Raw genomic sequence first — 13,121 nt, 5'->3', positions numbered from 1 at the left:
TTTTTAAAATATAAATAGTACTTTTAAACGTGACACGGAAATTTAGGAAGACTTTTATTTACATAACAGAGCTGCATAATAAAAGCGTCAGTGAACGGTTTTCACACAGCTGGAAGACGAAGCACAGGTTCACAGAGTACTTACACAAACAAAACGACTGTTACTGTACAAGGCATAAAATTAATCCTCATTTAATATCTTAAACAGCTTTTTTACGTGGACATCAGCTGCTGCAAAGCAATGCGGTGAATACAACTAATACCATAAATATTCTCTCAACGGCTAAGAAGCTAACTATGTGGATGTGGGCAGCATCATTTATCCACAGCGAGCGCAGGGTGAACGTACAGGGTGATGTTTTGGTTACATGACAACGGTTACAGTCAATTCTTCCCTTTTAATAACGCATCAGCAGAGTAATCACGTGATCTGATTATAGAGCTGAACGTATTGAGGAATCTATACACAGCTTATGTACAGTACACACGTTAGAAAAAGAGTGACAGACAGTGATGTAGGACCAACACAAGCGGAGCCCAGACTGAATATATACAACAGATTAGCAAAAGTACAAATGCTTCTGTAAAAAAAACTACTCAGAAGACGGAGCCTTCTGTAATATACAAGGAAAGTCAGTCAATAACTGCTGTGGGTCGTCCTCCAGACACAACAATGGCAACGAAAAAAGAACTGTGTTAGCTGAGTAATACTTAATATCTGATTGTGCACCAACTAGTGCTACTATTAATAATAATGAAGTAAATGATCTACGGGGGTAATGGTTAGTATCTGAACATAACTGTACACACAAGAACCGACCAGGGAACGAGCAGCCAAGCGTGAGTGAGGTTCTACTGCACTGTGACTTCAAATAACACAAGTTTACGCCCTAGTTGATGTCGCTCAGGTTCTGAGGCAGACTCTGTCTGTGACGGTTAATGTGGTTTAGTGCCGGTAGCAGGGTCTGAGCTGAGGCGTCCTCAGAATAAACACATCCACAGTGGTTCAAGCCTCGTACAGGTTAGCTGCCTTGTTCATCTTGTCCTCACGTAGTTGTCTTTGAATTTGGATCCATTGGACAAAAATAAAATATACAAAAAATATTTCTCCTTAAATTATTCACAACACGTTGTTTTTCCCTTTGAATTATAAAAAGTTTCCTGTTGACCTCTAGGCACTTTAGCAAGAGTTTATAAAGTATCCAGCACTTTGATCGCTTACTGTCTGTGTACCACGGGGAAAAACCTCCGTTCTCAGAAGTCAGAGTCGGCATCCATGAGTTCTGCCTCCATTAAACTGGTCCGAGAGTGGACGGGCCCATAGCCGGGCCTCCTGCCGGCTGGCACGCGGGCCAGGTGGGCCATCCTCTCCGACAGCCCGTCCGTCAGGTCCCCCGGGCAGCGGGAGGACCCCCCGCGCTGCCACGTGGACCCCGGGGGGGGGCAGCGCGGGCCGAGGCCCAGGTCCCCCGGCCGCTCGCCCAGGATGGGCTCGGACAGCGGGCCGCGCTCGGGGCCGCCCCACTCGGCCGGGTAGCGGCGCCGCTCCTCGCAGGGCGGCGGGTGTGAGCGCGGGAATTCTGGGTAGGATCCGGGCAGCGCCTCCTCCTCCGCGTGCCGCTGCAGCCGCTGCTGCTCCCGCAGGTTGGCCACCAGGCTGGGGTGGCACGGCAGCTTGGGCAGATGGGGCACGGCGCTGCGTCCAAACTCACGCGGCTGGTGAGGCTGGCGGTCCGGCGCCGGGCCGGGCTCCTCCGCCGGGCGGACCTCCTTCTTCCTCTTCTTCTTCTTTTTCCTCTTTATCATCTCCGGCGAGATTTCGGCCTCCACCATCCACAGCCTGTTTCGTTCCTCTGGAGGAGGCACTGGAGGAAAAGGAGAAGTGAGTAATTTCCCCCCGAGGAGGAGACGAACAGGGGACACGTCCTCCAGTTCTCACCTGGTGTTCCAGTGGGCGTGACAGAAACGTCCTGGGGCAGGATGGCGCCTCGCCTCGCCACCATCTTGGTCACGTGCTGCGCCCAGGCGGATGACATGTCGTTAGATGGCTCGTTTAGGTCAAAGTTGATTCCAGCTGTGAATTAGAAGACATCAATCACACACCCTTCAGTCCAACATACTTTTAATGTGGCACCTACAACACGAACCACTGCAGTTCCGCATCTTTACCACGAGGTGGCAGCGTGCAGCAATCCCCGGACATGGTTCAGCTGACTTTACTCAAAGTAGTAAAGCAGCCCATTACTGTCTTCTACTCAAATGAAGCTTAGAACAAATAATCAGAATCTATGTAATAAATGCAGGGACACACTCACCCACAGGCCCTTCGTGGGACACCGTGTGCATGCTGAAGGACAGCTCCTTCTCCGGGTCCTTGTGCAGCTCCTTCCTCATGGCAAATGCCTTGGCAATCATCTTGCTCTTCTTGATCCTTTTGGGTTCGTTGTCGCTCCGGCCAATGATCCTGACGCAAGAATATGCAACGCGGGCTTGAAAAACAGAGACTGAAAACATATTTCTCATATCACACATTAGTCTGATCCTGACTTACTTGCACCAGGTGCGTTTCCAAATGAGGATGGTGGCTTTGGTCCAGACCCAGGTGCTCATGGCGATCCCTGTCCCGAACATGGAGAACAGGTTGATTTTCTCCACCATGAGGCTGGGCCGGTTCTTAATGGTGCATTCTGGGATGGGCTTGTTGGTCTGAGAGGCGATAGTCACGTTAGCTTCGCACCTGTGGAAAAAAACACCAGCGAGACAATCAGCCTTTTCCCTCCAGCACCCTCATTCAGCTGCTGCCGCTGATAAATGGGCCTTTTACAGGAGAGGGCGGTCTACATTTTTGAGGCTAAACTAATTCCAGTGCCGCTAGTGTCAACACTGTAGGGAAATAAGGCCGCATTCACGGCTGCAAGTTGAGTGGCAGCAGCGCTCTGAAGTCCCAGCAGCATCGCTTTGTGGATTTCTCCATGTGGCTGGATGCAAGCGGCGGATCCGGAGCAGCAGCAGATGCAGTGAGCAGGTGTAAAGCATCGTTACCGCCTCGTGGCCCGTGTGAGCAAACGACCAGGGGAAATCAAAGACATCCTTACAGCACGTATTCTCTGAAGCTCCTCTCCCACTCGGCCTGGTTGAAGAAGTCGTAGAAGTGGCAGCCGAAGGTGATGAAAACGAAGCCGAAAGCCAGGAACCCAAAAATGCCTGCGGAGGGAAACGTGACAAGGTGAAGGCGGACGGTGTAGAACCCTCCTTCTTCTAAGCGCCAGAACCTACCGAGCCTCAGCATGGTCTCGTTGATCTTGCTCGCTGCCTTCTCGCTCAGGAGTCCCGGGTGGTTGCTCTTGATGGAAAACAAGGTCATGACGCCTTGAAAGCGGAGAGAAACACGAGTTGAGGTGGGACTCGGCGCCGTGGGACCCGACGGGCCAGCCGTGCGCCGCGCGCTCACCTCGGATGAGGAAGTAGCCGCCGACCACCAGCACCACGCCGATGGGGGCCAGCACGAACCCGGCGCGGTACCTGTAGTTCTTGTAGCCCACGAAGCAGATCCCGCTCACCGAGTCGCCATCCACCTGTGGAGCAGCGGGGCAATGAGCGTTTGACACCTGTGCAGGTGTGTGTGTGTGTGTGTGTGTGGGGGGGGGGGGGGGGGGGGGGGGGGGCGCACCTCGGCGATGGCCAGGATGGCCACGGTGAGGACGAAGGGGATGGACCAGGTGACCATGTGGAAGTAGGAGGTTCTGCCCGACAGCGGCTGGTGCGTGGTGCCCAGCGCCTTGAAGGACGTGTGCCAGGCGTAGGTCAGCATCACGAACCAGATCACGCCCGACATCAGGGAGTAGTAGACGATGATGAAGATGGTGACGCACGACAGCGTCTCCGACGACCTGCGGGCGAAAGGGTTCAAACGCGGCCGAGTGGCAAACGGAAAAAGCCGGCGCCTCCACTTACGAGGGCTCCCCGAGGCGCATGGTGTTGTCGCTCTTGCACACGATCTCCTCGCGGGCGCCGTCCAGGAACTGGGCCAGCCAGCCGATGCTGCCCACGAAGAAGCAGGCGTTGATGTAGAAGAGGATCACGGCCGGGTAGCGGTTGGAGTTCTTCCAGTCCGCCAGGAAGGTGGCCTGGAAGGGGAGCGAGCGGTTACCCAGCGGCACACGCGGGCCACAGTGAGGGGGCGGAGCTCCGCCGGCGTACCAGCGTGAAGAAGGTGCAGAGGAGGGTGATGGTGCCGAAGTAGGCGATGTAGGCGTGCATGTCGCCGTGCTCCTCCTCCGTGAACAGCGGGTTGTCGCACTGGATCCCGCAGCCCTCCACGTCCTTGTACCAGCTGGACTGGATGTCGGTCTTGACCAGCGGAGCCTCACACTGGCCGGACGTGTTGAACTTGAGCTTCTGGACCTCGTTCTGCACACACACACACACACACGCACACATGCATGAAGCGGACCGCACCTCCAGCCTCCACATCCACGCCGGTACCGGCAGCGTACCGAGCAGCCCACGGGGAACTTGTCGCACTTGAGGAAGGCGGGCCAGCCTCTCTCCTGGTCCACGATGCTGCAGGGCCGGCGCGTGGCCAGGCACAGGCTCTGGCCGGGCAGCTCCACGTGGCCGTTCTCACACTTGGGCATGTAGATGGCGCAGAGCAGCGGCTGGATGACGGACCAGCAGCGGGGGGCGTTGCGCAGACCTGGGGGCACAAAGGCGCGAGGCGTCACGCACCGACCGGACCCTGTGAACGCGGACGTCCTCCCGCAGAACATCTGTCATTGACTGCATGCACTGATTCACGACCCATCGCCCTGCGCCCGTTGTCATCTGCTGTTTCATAACGACCGGTAATGACTTGTTACTCGTCGGTGCGGTTGGTACAGGTGTGTTATCAGCGGAGCTCACCCGACCACATGGTCAGCTTCTCGAAAGCCTCCTCCTGGGTGCCGGAGTCCTCGGCCAGCACCAGGGACGTGTGCGTGTAGGGCAGCGGCGACCCCAGGCACGTGTTGTACTTGAGCGCCTCGCACGTCGTCGTCTTCTTGCAGTGGTCCTCGAACGCGGTTCCGTTCGGGGACAGCGCCGCGCCGGGTCCCGGAAGCAGCGCGGCCAGGACGCGGAGCATCCCGTAAAGTCCAACAATGGGGCTCCGGCTGCGGGAAGACATCTTGGAAGAGGGAGAGGTCGCCGAGCGAAGATCAGATCGCGCTGCTTCGTGTTCTAGTGCGTCGACGGGCGTCTTTGGCCGTTTTCATTCGATGCAAGAACCCAACGCGGCATTGCGGACCCAAAGAACGCTCCGGCTCGCTTCAAAGTTTCCTCGCAGCTCCCCCGAACTTTTTCACTCTGCACGGCTCGTCTCCTTGCGGGATCCTCCCGGACTCCTTCATCACCCAAACTCTGCGCCCCCCAAAACCGCGCTCGAGCGTAGAAAAGCGGCAGCGGATGATCCCGTAATCAGCCAAAAGTGGCGTAAAGCTCAATTTGACGCGCTCGGGCCGCGTATGAAAAAGACATCAGGCCGAGAAAGTGGCGGATTCGCCCTCCCCCCACTTCCAAAAAAAGTCCATGAAAAACTCTGGATGTCTGTAATAGGATCTCTGGCTCAGACGCGCCACCCCCTCCCCGTGGCCCCCCTTTTCTGTGTTGGCACCAAAATAACGCTGTAAATGAGCCTTTTTCACTCCAGCTGTCCGTAAATGTGACTTTTCCAGCCGGGGACGTGTTTGATGAGCGCCTTCTGGGGCTTCGCTGCGACCCGCAGCCTCGCAGCTCTGTCTCTGGGAGCTTTTTGTCCGTGGTATGCACATGGTGGGGGGAGAGCCCGAGCTACGAGTCCTCCCATCCCCCTCCGCCAGTGGAAGAATGCGCCTTATGGCACGCTTCTCTCGGGGGTTTTCATCTCAAGGACCCCCCCCCCCCCTCAGGAAAACTCCATGGACCCGCAGCCCGTGGGTTTAGTCTCACGTAGACTGGTGTTTGCGTTGAATGGCATTCACACAGCGTGCCCTGGTTGTGTGTGTGTCTGGGGGGGTCACACACATTACAGACAGTAATGACATTAATCAGCCTTGATTACTAAATATTTATTACATATTATCGATACATGGGCCTCCAGCTGTGGTTAAGGTGGCTGCAAACATAAAATACAATCCCAACACTCCTACACACTGTTTTAAACATAAGCTGAAGGTGCTCTGAGGATGTAAAACCGCCTCCATCGTCATGGTGCCTCGCCCGGGGTTGTGAGAGTTAAACTGGGCCAACTCGGCCCCGTCCTCTGTGACTACGGGCTCCTCCTTATAACACAGCAACATGGCTGCCAGTGAGTCAGAGACCACACACAGAGGCAGCACACGTTCACTCTCGCACACCAGAACTTTTCCTTTTCGCTCAGAGGCTTCTGCTGGATTAAAACAGGTCACGTGGGATCGTGCTGCGACATTTTCCAAATCATGTTGGACTTTTGGAGTCAGAGTCTGCTCACTGCCAGGTCCTGGAACTCAGACTCCAGGAACAAGTCCCGTAGGCGCTGACGTGACTGTTTTCTTTTGGTGGAGAAGCGGGGAGTCCCCGCTGCCGCTGCACTTCACCAGGGAACACAAACTGTAAACAGTTTGACCAGAGAGTCAAGACCACGATAGGCGAGGATGAGTTTCAAACGATGCACATGTCAGAGGGATGGAGGTGGAGGCGGAGCGGCCTAAGGCCCAACATGGCTGCATTTCAGTGTCATTGAGCGGAACGCTTTATTTGAATGTAAAACCAGGATTAGGCTTCTAGGTATGAAGCAGCAGGACTCATGAATGTCAGTCTTTGCTAAGGTGTGTTTCTTGTAAAACACACTCCCATAAGCGGAACTACAGTGAGGGGTTGTGGATGCAGGGAGGCGCCACAGCCAGCAGATGGCGACAGAGTCCTCGTCCACCCGGTCCAGTTTTACAGTGGTTTCAGCCACATACCCGGCTCCGCTCCGCCCCAGCTCAGCTCCAGGGGTCGGAGCGGTGTCTGAGGTTGTAATTCTGCAGCTCCACCTGGTCCTTGATCTGATTGATCAGGATCTGCGACAGGAGCATGCCGACCAGCTGCAGGGGGACGAAGCACAGCAGTGAGGCGGCGGCCGGCGCCGGGTTGAGCAGCTGCACGCGGTCCTACCTGTGGAATGGCCAGGCCCAGCGCGATGCCTCCGATGAGGAACAGGTTGCTGTGGATCCAGTTCACCAGCTTGTCGATGCAGCCGTTGGTGTGGATGTGTTTCCCGGCTTCACCGTAGTCCAGCTCCTGTATCCCGTGGCCGCACATGGTGTTGATCACCATCTGAACACCAAGACAGACGCAGATGAGCACGTGAAGCGCGACAAGGCCGGCCCTCGGCCCTCGGCGGCTCCAGGAGCAGAGCACCTTGTCCTGGGAGATGATGCAGCAGGAGAACGGGACGGAGCAGCGCTCCCTGCTGGGGTTCTCCTCCTTGCAGTTGAAGTACATGTTCTGGGACCAGTCGGTGTACGTGACGCCACCGCAGCAGTTGAACTGAGGACACAGGCAGACGGTGAGACGCAGGCGAGACGCTCACGGAGCAGGTGTCGGCGCGGGGGTCTCACCTCCACCTGACCGAAGTCGATGAGGTTTTGCAGATCGATGTCGTCTCTGTAGTGGAGGATGGCCTTATTGATGATCTCCGTCACTTTAGTACGGGCCTTGAGTGGAAGAGCGGTTCAGCACAACAGGAGCACAGCTGGGATCAGTAATAAAGCATGAGGCGACGTGAGAGCCTCAGAACGCATGTGTGCATCATTACCGTGTCTGAGAAGATGAAGCCCAGGACGCCAGCGATGAGCTGGAGCAGGAAGATCACTGTCAGACATATACAGAACTGTGAGGGACACAAAGAGGCGGCGGTAGCTTAATGAGGCCGTGGGGCGGGAGAACGCGTGGCCCTTCAAAATAAAAGCACACTAATATCCCCCCGCTCACTGTCTGGAGGAGGCAGATGTTCTCGCGCAGGGAGCCCACGCAGCCGCAGAAGGTGATGATGAAGATGAGGATGCCCACGACCAGCAGCATCAGAGCCGGGTCCACCGTCAGGCAGGCCAGCGCCGTCTCTGGGGGGAGAGAGAGCAGGAAGTGTGGGATCAGAGGATTCAGCCTGACATGCAGAGATGAGGAGGGACCCGTTTACCGGCGTGCTTGGTCACTCGGGCGAACACGCCGATGGACACCATCACCAGCGAGATGATCTGAGGAGAAGAGAGCACGACTTCAGCAGCTGCGCTTGCACGGGTCACGCACATCCCATAATACGGCGGGTAGAGTAATCGCCTCAGTGCTCATACTTGCCAAGGGAGCGGCACAATTCACCACCAACGCTTTGTCACGATAAGAAGAAATATGTGCTGGTGTTTAGTGGCAGAGCCGGGCTGATGGAAAAAAAATGCTGTGTTTAAAGTCAGCGCGCTCCGCTCTCAGCAGCATAATAGAGGGACTTCAGTGTCCTGAATGAGGGAGATCCAGTTACGAGAGCCTGAAACTGGTGATTATTCAGCCTGCTACTGTTAAGGGCCCGTTTCGCAGCGAGCGAGACAGAAGCAAACAGGTGTGTGTGGGAAGAAACGCGGGTTTGTTCTGGCTCGACTCACTGGACGACGGGCTCCACGCCGAGTCCGATCCACAAACACACACTAGAACACACACCCTGGCCGTGAACTCATCATCCTACATGTACTGAGCTGGTCGTAGCCGGGGGGAACAGAAACGAACAGAAACGACGCAAACACATTCCACACGGGAGGGCTGGCGTTTTAACACGGCCCGGTCCTGTCTGTACACGGCCCGGCGTGAGTGAGGCAGCTCCAGCACGCAGCGGCCCATCAGCTGGGACGGCTGGGAAAGCGCCTTACGTTGGCAGCTCCCAGGCGCCTGACACCGACACCCGCGCTGTGGACTTTGCTTTGAGCTGAGAAAAGAAACCAGTCAGATTTGTTCTATGTACTAAACACAAGCTATTAGTTTTCCCTGTGTGTGTGTGTGTGTGTGTGTGTGTGTGTGTGTGTGTGTGTGTGTGTGTGTGTGTGTGTGTGTGCGCGCGCGCGCGTTCGTGTTCCCTTTCACTCTCAAAGTTAAACAACAACTAAAACCAACAAAGCGGTCGGTCACATGAAAAACAAGCACGGGTGGAAATAATGACATCACATTCAGAGTATTAACTTTTTAAATCGCACGAGAACAAACAGTGTAAAGTAACACAAGCGATTAACCATCACAGTCTTTATAGTGGAATAAACTCACCCAGAACAGAAAATTAAACAGGAACAGCAGATACTTGACAACTGGGCTGACGTGCGAGAAGTCCTCGCTGGACTCAGGTGCTCGTCCCCCCATGGCCACAAGCGTGTGTCCGTGCGTCCAGAGCACGTTTGCGCACTAACGCGAACTTAGCAGGGCGAACAAAGGCGTCGCAGCATAATAAGGGTGAAGAGTTTTGTCTGTAGTGTCTCGCTCGCTGCGCGGATGCAGGCTGCGGACGGCGCGTCTCACGCTGGGCGGTGAAAGTGGGCGTGTCCGTCGACATAACCTGGAGCCGGAGCCCCCGGACGATGCAAGGTTAGTTTACGAGGTTGCTTTTATTAATGGGTTTATAACCCTTTTCATCCACCTAACCTTCACGAAAAAGCCTGAAAATGACCACGAAACCATATGCTTTCTTTATACAAAATTCAAGTAATTAACAGGTCTGATTGTATTTTCATTTTAGTCTCGAGTAGGCCATAAAAGTCTGGTTCTTTCCCCACAACAAACACAGGTGTAGTTCCACACCCGCCCAGCAGGTGGCGGTAACGCGCCTCTGAGCTGGTTGCCAAGCGCCAATAAGAACTAAGGAACAGCAACAACCTGCCCCCCGGAAGTCACTTGTCTTGCTAGTTATGTAGCTAATGCTAAAGTGGAGCTTTGTTTACATGATTTTAGAAAACTTTGAAAATGGCGTGGAAAAGCGAAGGTATTTAAAAATCGTAATTAGATATGTGAAGACTACTACTAAACGACGCTACCGTTAGCTAGCAGATAACGTGTTATGTGTCTATATGTATAACATGTATAACACTGACGCTTGTTTTGACTGTCGTTTGCAGGTCCTGCGCTTCCCCAGGCCTCCCTGCATCTCCTGGTTCCTCCAGTGAGGCTTATGTCCGCCTTCATGTGGCGGGTCATACAGCAGCACAGCGTGATGCAGTACGACAAGCTGGTGGACTTCATCGGTTTGGCGACAGAGATCGTCCCTGAGATCCTCAGCCCAAAGCAGAGAGCTCAGCTTGTCTTGGGCCTGAGAGCAAGGGTGAGGAATGATAAACCAGACAACTTGCGCATTACCTTTTTGTAAACCTTCCTTTAACTTCTGCATTTCAACATATTGCCAACATATTTCTTCCGATGTCGTGCTGAGTGAGGCTTTTTGTGGTTCCAGCTGGTTCTGGAGTTGTGCCGTGGTGATGGCGTCGCTCATCTGCAGAGCATTCAGAGGCACCTGGACAAAATCCACACCTGCAGCGTTGAACTTGGCTCCACTGATCAGATGGTGGGGGTTCAAAGCACATTTAAAAGGCTCAATATTGTTGTCATAATGCTAAGAAATCTGACATTCACAGCTTAGTGTGGTCATTTTTTAATATATAACGCTGTTGTTGTTAATGACAAACAGGATCATGTAGATCATAAAGCTGAAATGCAAAACAATCTGGACCGTTTTTAACATTTCCGATTTCCATATTTTGACAGAGCAGTAGTGATATCCTGAAGACCTCTTACAGCAACTTCGCCAACCTTGTTCAAACCCTCCTGAACGTTCCTTTTGAGAAGGAGTTCTTCTTCCAAGTGAGTCCAGCTGTGAGAAAAACATTTTTTTGGTCAAAGAATCAACCATTTACAGCGAAGTGTTGATTGTTTCTACAGGAAGTTTTTCCTGTAAATTATGGCTCGGTCTACGACCAACGACTTGAGCAGCTGGTGTCTGAGTTCTTGTCTAAGCTGGAGCAGCTGCTGCCCATACCAGACCTGCAACAGGTACTTGCACAGCAGGGCAGACTTCATAAACTGATAAAAAACAAACGCTCGCTGTGCATCTCCTCGTTCTGTGTCTCAGACAGCAGCATGGCTAACCGATAGAACAGCTGTGTCAGAAGAAGTAGGACGACATCTGGACGAACCTTTTGACTTGAAAAGTCTGCTGCTTCACCACAGACAGCTCGGAACTCTCAGCTCAGGTGAGCTTAACAAAAATTGAGCAGGACTTCATCAGATTAAAGAATTCTTCATCGAGAGAAAAGACAAACACGGGTTTGTATGTTCCGTTCAGTGCATAAGTTATTTATTAGTAGTTATTGTATAACCACATACATATTTATAAACATTTGAGTGTTTAATGTGCCAAATATTAAATTTCCTTCTCTGTTTTAGGTCCATCCAGTGATGAGGATGATACTGTTTTGTCAACACTGGCTCTCCCTTTTCAAACTGGAGTGGGAAAGCTAATTGAGGATATCTATGATAGCAGGGAGGAGACCATGGCACTGGAGGATTTGGAAGAGTCCAATCAAAGTTCGGACATCAATGAAGATGATTTGTTACCAAAAAAGAAATCAGGTTAGACAGAACAGCACACTGATGGAGGCCTTAAATAAAGACTACCAATGTTTTTACACTAACAAGTTGTGTTTTTGCTCTTCCTAGGCCCGCTGTCATGTTTATTCATCTGCCCTCAGTGTTCATTTGCTCACCGCATAAAGAAGAAGGTCCAACAGCACATCCAGCAGGAGCACAATGTAACAGCTGCCATTCAGAAAAAACAATCTGGGAAAAGCAAGACTGGCAAGGAAAGTAAAGAAGTGAACAATGAAGAGAAGACAGAAAATGGCAACTTGGAGAAACAGAGAAGGCACAAACAGGCAGATGGTGTTGAAATAAAATGTGAAAGCAAGCAGAAGAAAGACAACTTGGAAAATAAGCTACGACGCCGACGGAAAGAGCCCATGGGTGAGGACAAAAGGTTCCTGAGCACCCGGCCGACGAACAAAAACTTCACAGAGGACGAAACTAAATGCCCGACATGTGAAAAGGTTTTTGAACATCCAAATCAACTGAAGGCTCACATCAAGCTGCACAGCTTTCGATACAGCTGCAGCCAATGTGAGAAAGGTTTCACAAGCCAGTCGGGCTACTACCAGCATCAGCTGGTCCATAAGAGGGGGCGAATATTCATCTGCAGCCAGTGCGACAAGGGCTTCCTGTGCAGGAATGCACTCAGGCAGCACGAGAGCCTGCACAAAGGCCCCAGCCACCTTTGTACCATCTGCGGGAAACATTTCAGCAAAACAGGCTTTGCAAGACACATTCTAATGCACAAAGGGGAGAGGAACTACCTGTGCACCACATGCGGGAAGTCGTTTCTGTCCTCGGGGGAGCTGCTGCTGCACACTCGGACGCACACTGGTGAGACGCCGTACACCTGCACCCAGTGTGGGAAGGGTTTCTCCAGCAAGGGCCACCTGAACATCCACACGCGCTCCCATACGGGGGAGCGGCCGTACCTGTGCTCCGAGTGCCCAAAGCGTTTCCTCACACTGAACTGCCTGAAGAGACACACGCTGAGCCACAACGGGGTGAAGCCCTTTAAGTGCCCACACTGTGAGAGAGAGTTCTCTCAGCAGGGGAATCTGAAAAGACATTTATCAGTTCACAATACTGACACATAATGTGGCTTCAGCTCAAGGCTCGGCTCAGTCATGGCATTATCTGTAGCAGATTGTTTGATGTCTTGTTCTTTTACCTAAGACATTTAAAATGATCTGTTTTTTTATATATATTTAATTTAGCATTTAACATTTCTGTTTTTATATTTATTTGATATTTACTCGAGAATCTCTGCTTGGCAATGAAAATGTGCTGATATTAATAACCTCTGCAAACCTAATAAGAGAAGCTTCTTTATTTGTGGTTATTCTTAACTATGAAATTTAAACCAAGAGCCAGGACTCAAGATTCCAATGTGGCACAAAATGTCTCGGGTCAGAACTGTAACAGAAAAAAGTGAACTAACAGTGATGGATTACCATATAAATATAGCCATCATTGCAG

The 13,121-nt window shown here is 52.5% G+C and overlaps 3 protein-coding genes across 8 annotated transcripts; 1 reads left to right on the top strand and 2 right to left on the bottom strand.

Annotated features, from left to right (window-relative positions):
* Nucleotides 1-37: 37 nt before the first annotated feature.
* Nucleotides 38-5,799, bottom strand: smo (smoothened, frizzled class receptor). Of its 2 annotated transcripts, XM_029164279.3 has the most exons (12): nucleotides 4,902-5,798; nucleotides 4,496-4,695; nucleotides 4,200-4,409; nucleotides 3,954-4,126; nucleotides 3,670-3,889; nucleotides 3,451-3,574; nucleotides 3,276-3,368; nucleotides 3,095-3,203; nucleotides 2,551-2,736; nucleotides 2,315-2,463; nucleotides 1,939-2,073; nucleotides 38-1,864 (listed from the first exon to the last, which is right to left on the bottom strand). In XM_029164279.3, the coding sequence occupies exons 1-12, from the start codon at nucleotides 5,161-5,163 to the stop codon at nucleotides 1,254-1,256; spliced, it is 2,472 nt and encodes an 823-aa protein (XP_029020112.1). In that variant the 5' UTR covers nucleotides 5,164-5,798; the 3' UTR covers nucleotides 38-1,253. The 2 variants fall into 2 exon arrangements, with proteins under 2 accessions (XP_029020112.1, XP_029020111.1); XM_029164278.3 differs by having other exon boundaries at nucleotides 3,095-3,368; nucleotides 4,902-5,799.
* Nucleotides 5,800-6,067: 268 nt separating this feature from the next.
* On the bottom strand, nucleotides 6,068-10,482 carry tspan33a (tetraspanin 33a). 3 transcript variants are annotated; one of them, XM_029162005.3, is made up of 8 exons: nucleotides 10,362-10,482; nucleotides 8,176-8,233; nucleotides 7,971-8,098; nucleotides 7,795-7,869; nucleotides 7,598-7,693; nucleotides 7,398-7,526; nucleotides 7,152-7,313; nucleotides 6,068-7,081 (listed from the first exon to the last, which is right to left on the bottom strand). In XM_029162005.3, exons 2-8 carry the CDS (start codon nucleotides 8,216-8,218, stop codon nucleotides 6,980-6,982), a joined length of 735 nt encoding a protein of 244 aa, XP_029017838.1. In that variant the 5' UTR covers nucleotides 8,219-8,233; nucleotides 10,362-10,482; the 3' UTR covers nucleotides 6,068-6,979. The 3 variants fall into 3 exon arrangements, with proteins under 3 accessions (XP_029017838.1, XP_029017837.1, XP_055367966.1); XM_029162004.3 differs by lacking the exon at nucleotides 10,362-10,482 and adding an exon at nucleotides 9,282-9,416; XM_055511991.1 differs by lacking the exon at nucleotides 10,362-10,482 and adding an exon at nucleotides 9,282-9,416 and having other exon boundaries at nucleotides 7,795-7,833.
* On the top strand, nucleotides 9,459-12,965 carry LOC114862074 (zinc finger protein 892-like). 3 transcript variants are annotated; one of them, XM_055511990.1, is made up of 8 exons: nucleotides 9,459-9,596; nucleotides 10,124-10,326; nucleotides 10,456-10,566; nucleotides 10,767-10,862; nucleotides 10,941-11,051; nucleotides 11,131-11,251; nucleotides 11,445-11,630; nucleotides 11,718-12,965. In XM_055511990.1, the coding sequence occupies exons 1-8, from the start codon at nucleotides 9,590-9,592 to the stop codon at nucleotides 12,737-12,739; spliced, it is 1,857 nt and encodes a 618-aa protein (XP_055367965.1). In that variant the 5' UTR covers nucleotides 9,459-9,589; the 3' UTR covers nucleotides 12,740-12,965. The 3 variants fall into 3 exon arrangements, with proteins under 3 accessions (XP_055367965.1, XP_029017835.1, XP_029017836.1); XM_029162002.3 differs by lacking the exon at nucleotides 9,459-9,596 and adding an exon at nucleotides 9,747-9,990; XM_029162003.3 differs by lacking the exon at nucleotides 9,459-9,596 and having other exon boundaries at nucleotides 10,186-10,326; nucleotides 10,772-10,862.
* Nucleotides 12,966-13,121: the final 156 nt, after the last annotated feature.

This window comes from Betta splendens, chromosome 9 (genome assembly GCF_900634795.4).
Source record: "Betta splendens chromosome 9, fBetSpl5.4, whole genome shotgun sequence".
Classification (NCBI taxonomy): domain Eukaryota; kingdom Metazoa; phylum Chordata; class Actinopteri; order Anabantiformes; family Osphronemidae; genus Betta; species Betta splendens.
The sequence above is the reverse complement of the archived record's forward strand: the minus strand, read 5'-3'. Positions and strand labels throughout refer to the sequence as shown.

Bases quoted from the DNA above. Each gene is read 5' to 3' on its own strand.
- LOC114862074 (XM_029162002.3), top strand. The intron at 11,052-11,130 runs GTACTTGCACAG...TCTGTGTCTCAG, and splicing joins CCATACCAGACCTGCAACAG to ACAGCAGCATGGCTAACCGA. The intron at 11,631-11,717 runs GTTAGACAGAAC...TGCTCTTCCTAG, and splicing joins GTTACCAAAAAAGAAATCAG to GCCCGCTGTCATGTTTATTC.
- smo (XM_029164278.3), bottom strand. From the start codon at position 5,163: ATGTCTTCCCGCAGCCGGAGCCCCATTGTTGGACTTTACGGGATGCTC. The intron at 4,410-4,495 runs GTACGCTGCCGG...GTGTGTGTGCAG, and splicing joins AGTTCCCCGTGGGCTGCTCG to AACGAGGTCCAGAAGCTCAA. The intron at 3,890-3,953 runs GTAAGTGGAGGC...TTTCGCCCGCAG, and splicing joins ATGCGCCTCGGGGAGCCCTC to GTCGTCGGAGACGCTGTCGT.
- tspan33a (XM_029162004.3), bottom strand. From the start codon at position 9,374: ATGGGGGGACGAGCACCTGAGTCCAGCGAGGACTTCTCGCACGTCAGC. The intron at 8,234-9,281 runs GTGAGTTTATTC...TCTTCTCCTCAG, and splicing joins TGTTTAATTTTCTGTTCTGG to ATCATCTCGCTGGTGATGGT. The intron at 7,314-7,397 runs GTGCTCTGCTCC...CTTGGTGTTCAG, and splicing joins GCATCATCTCCCAGGACAAG to ATGGTGATCAACACCATGTG.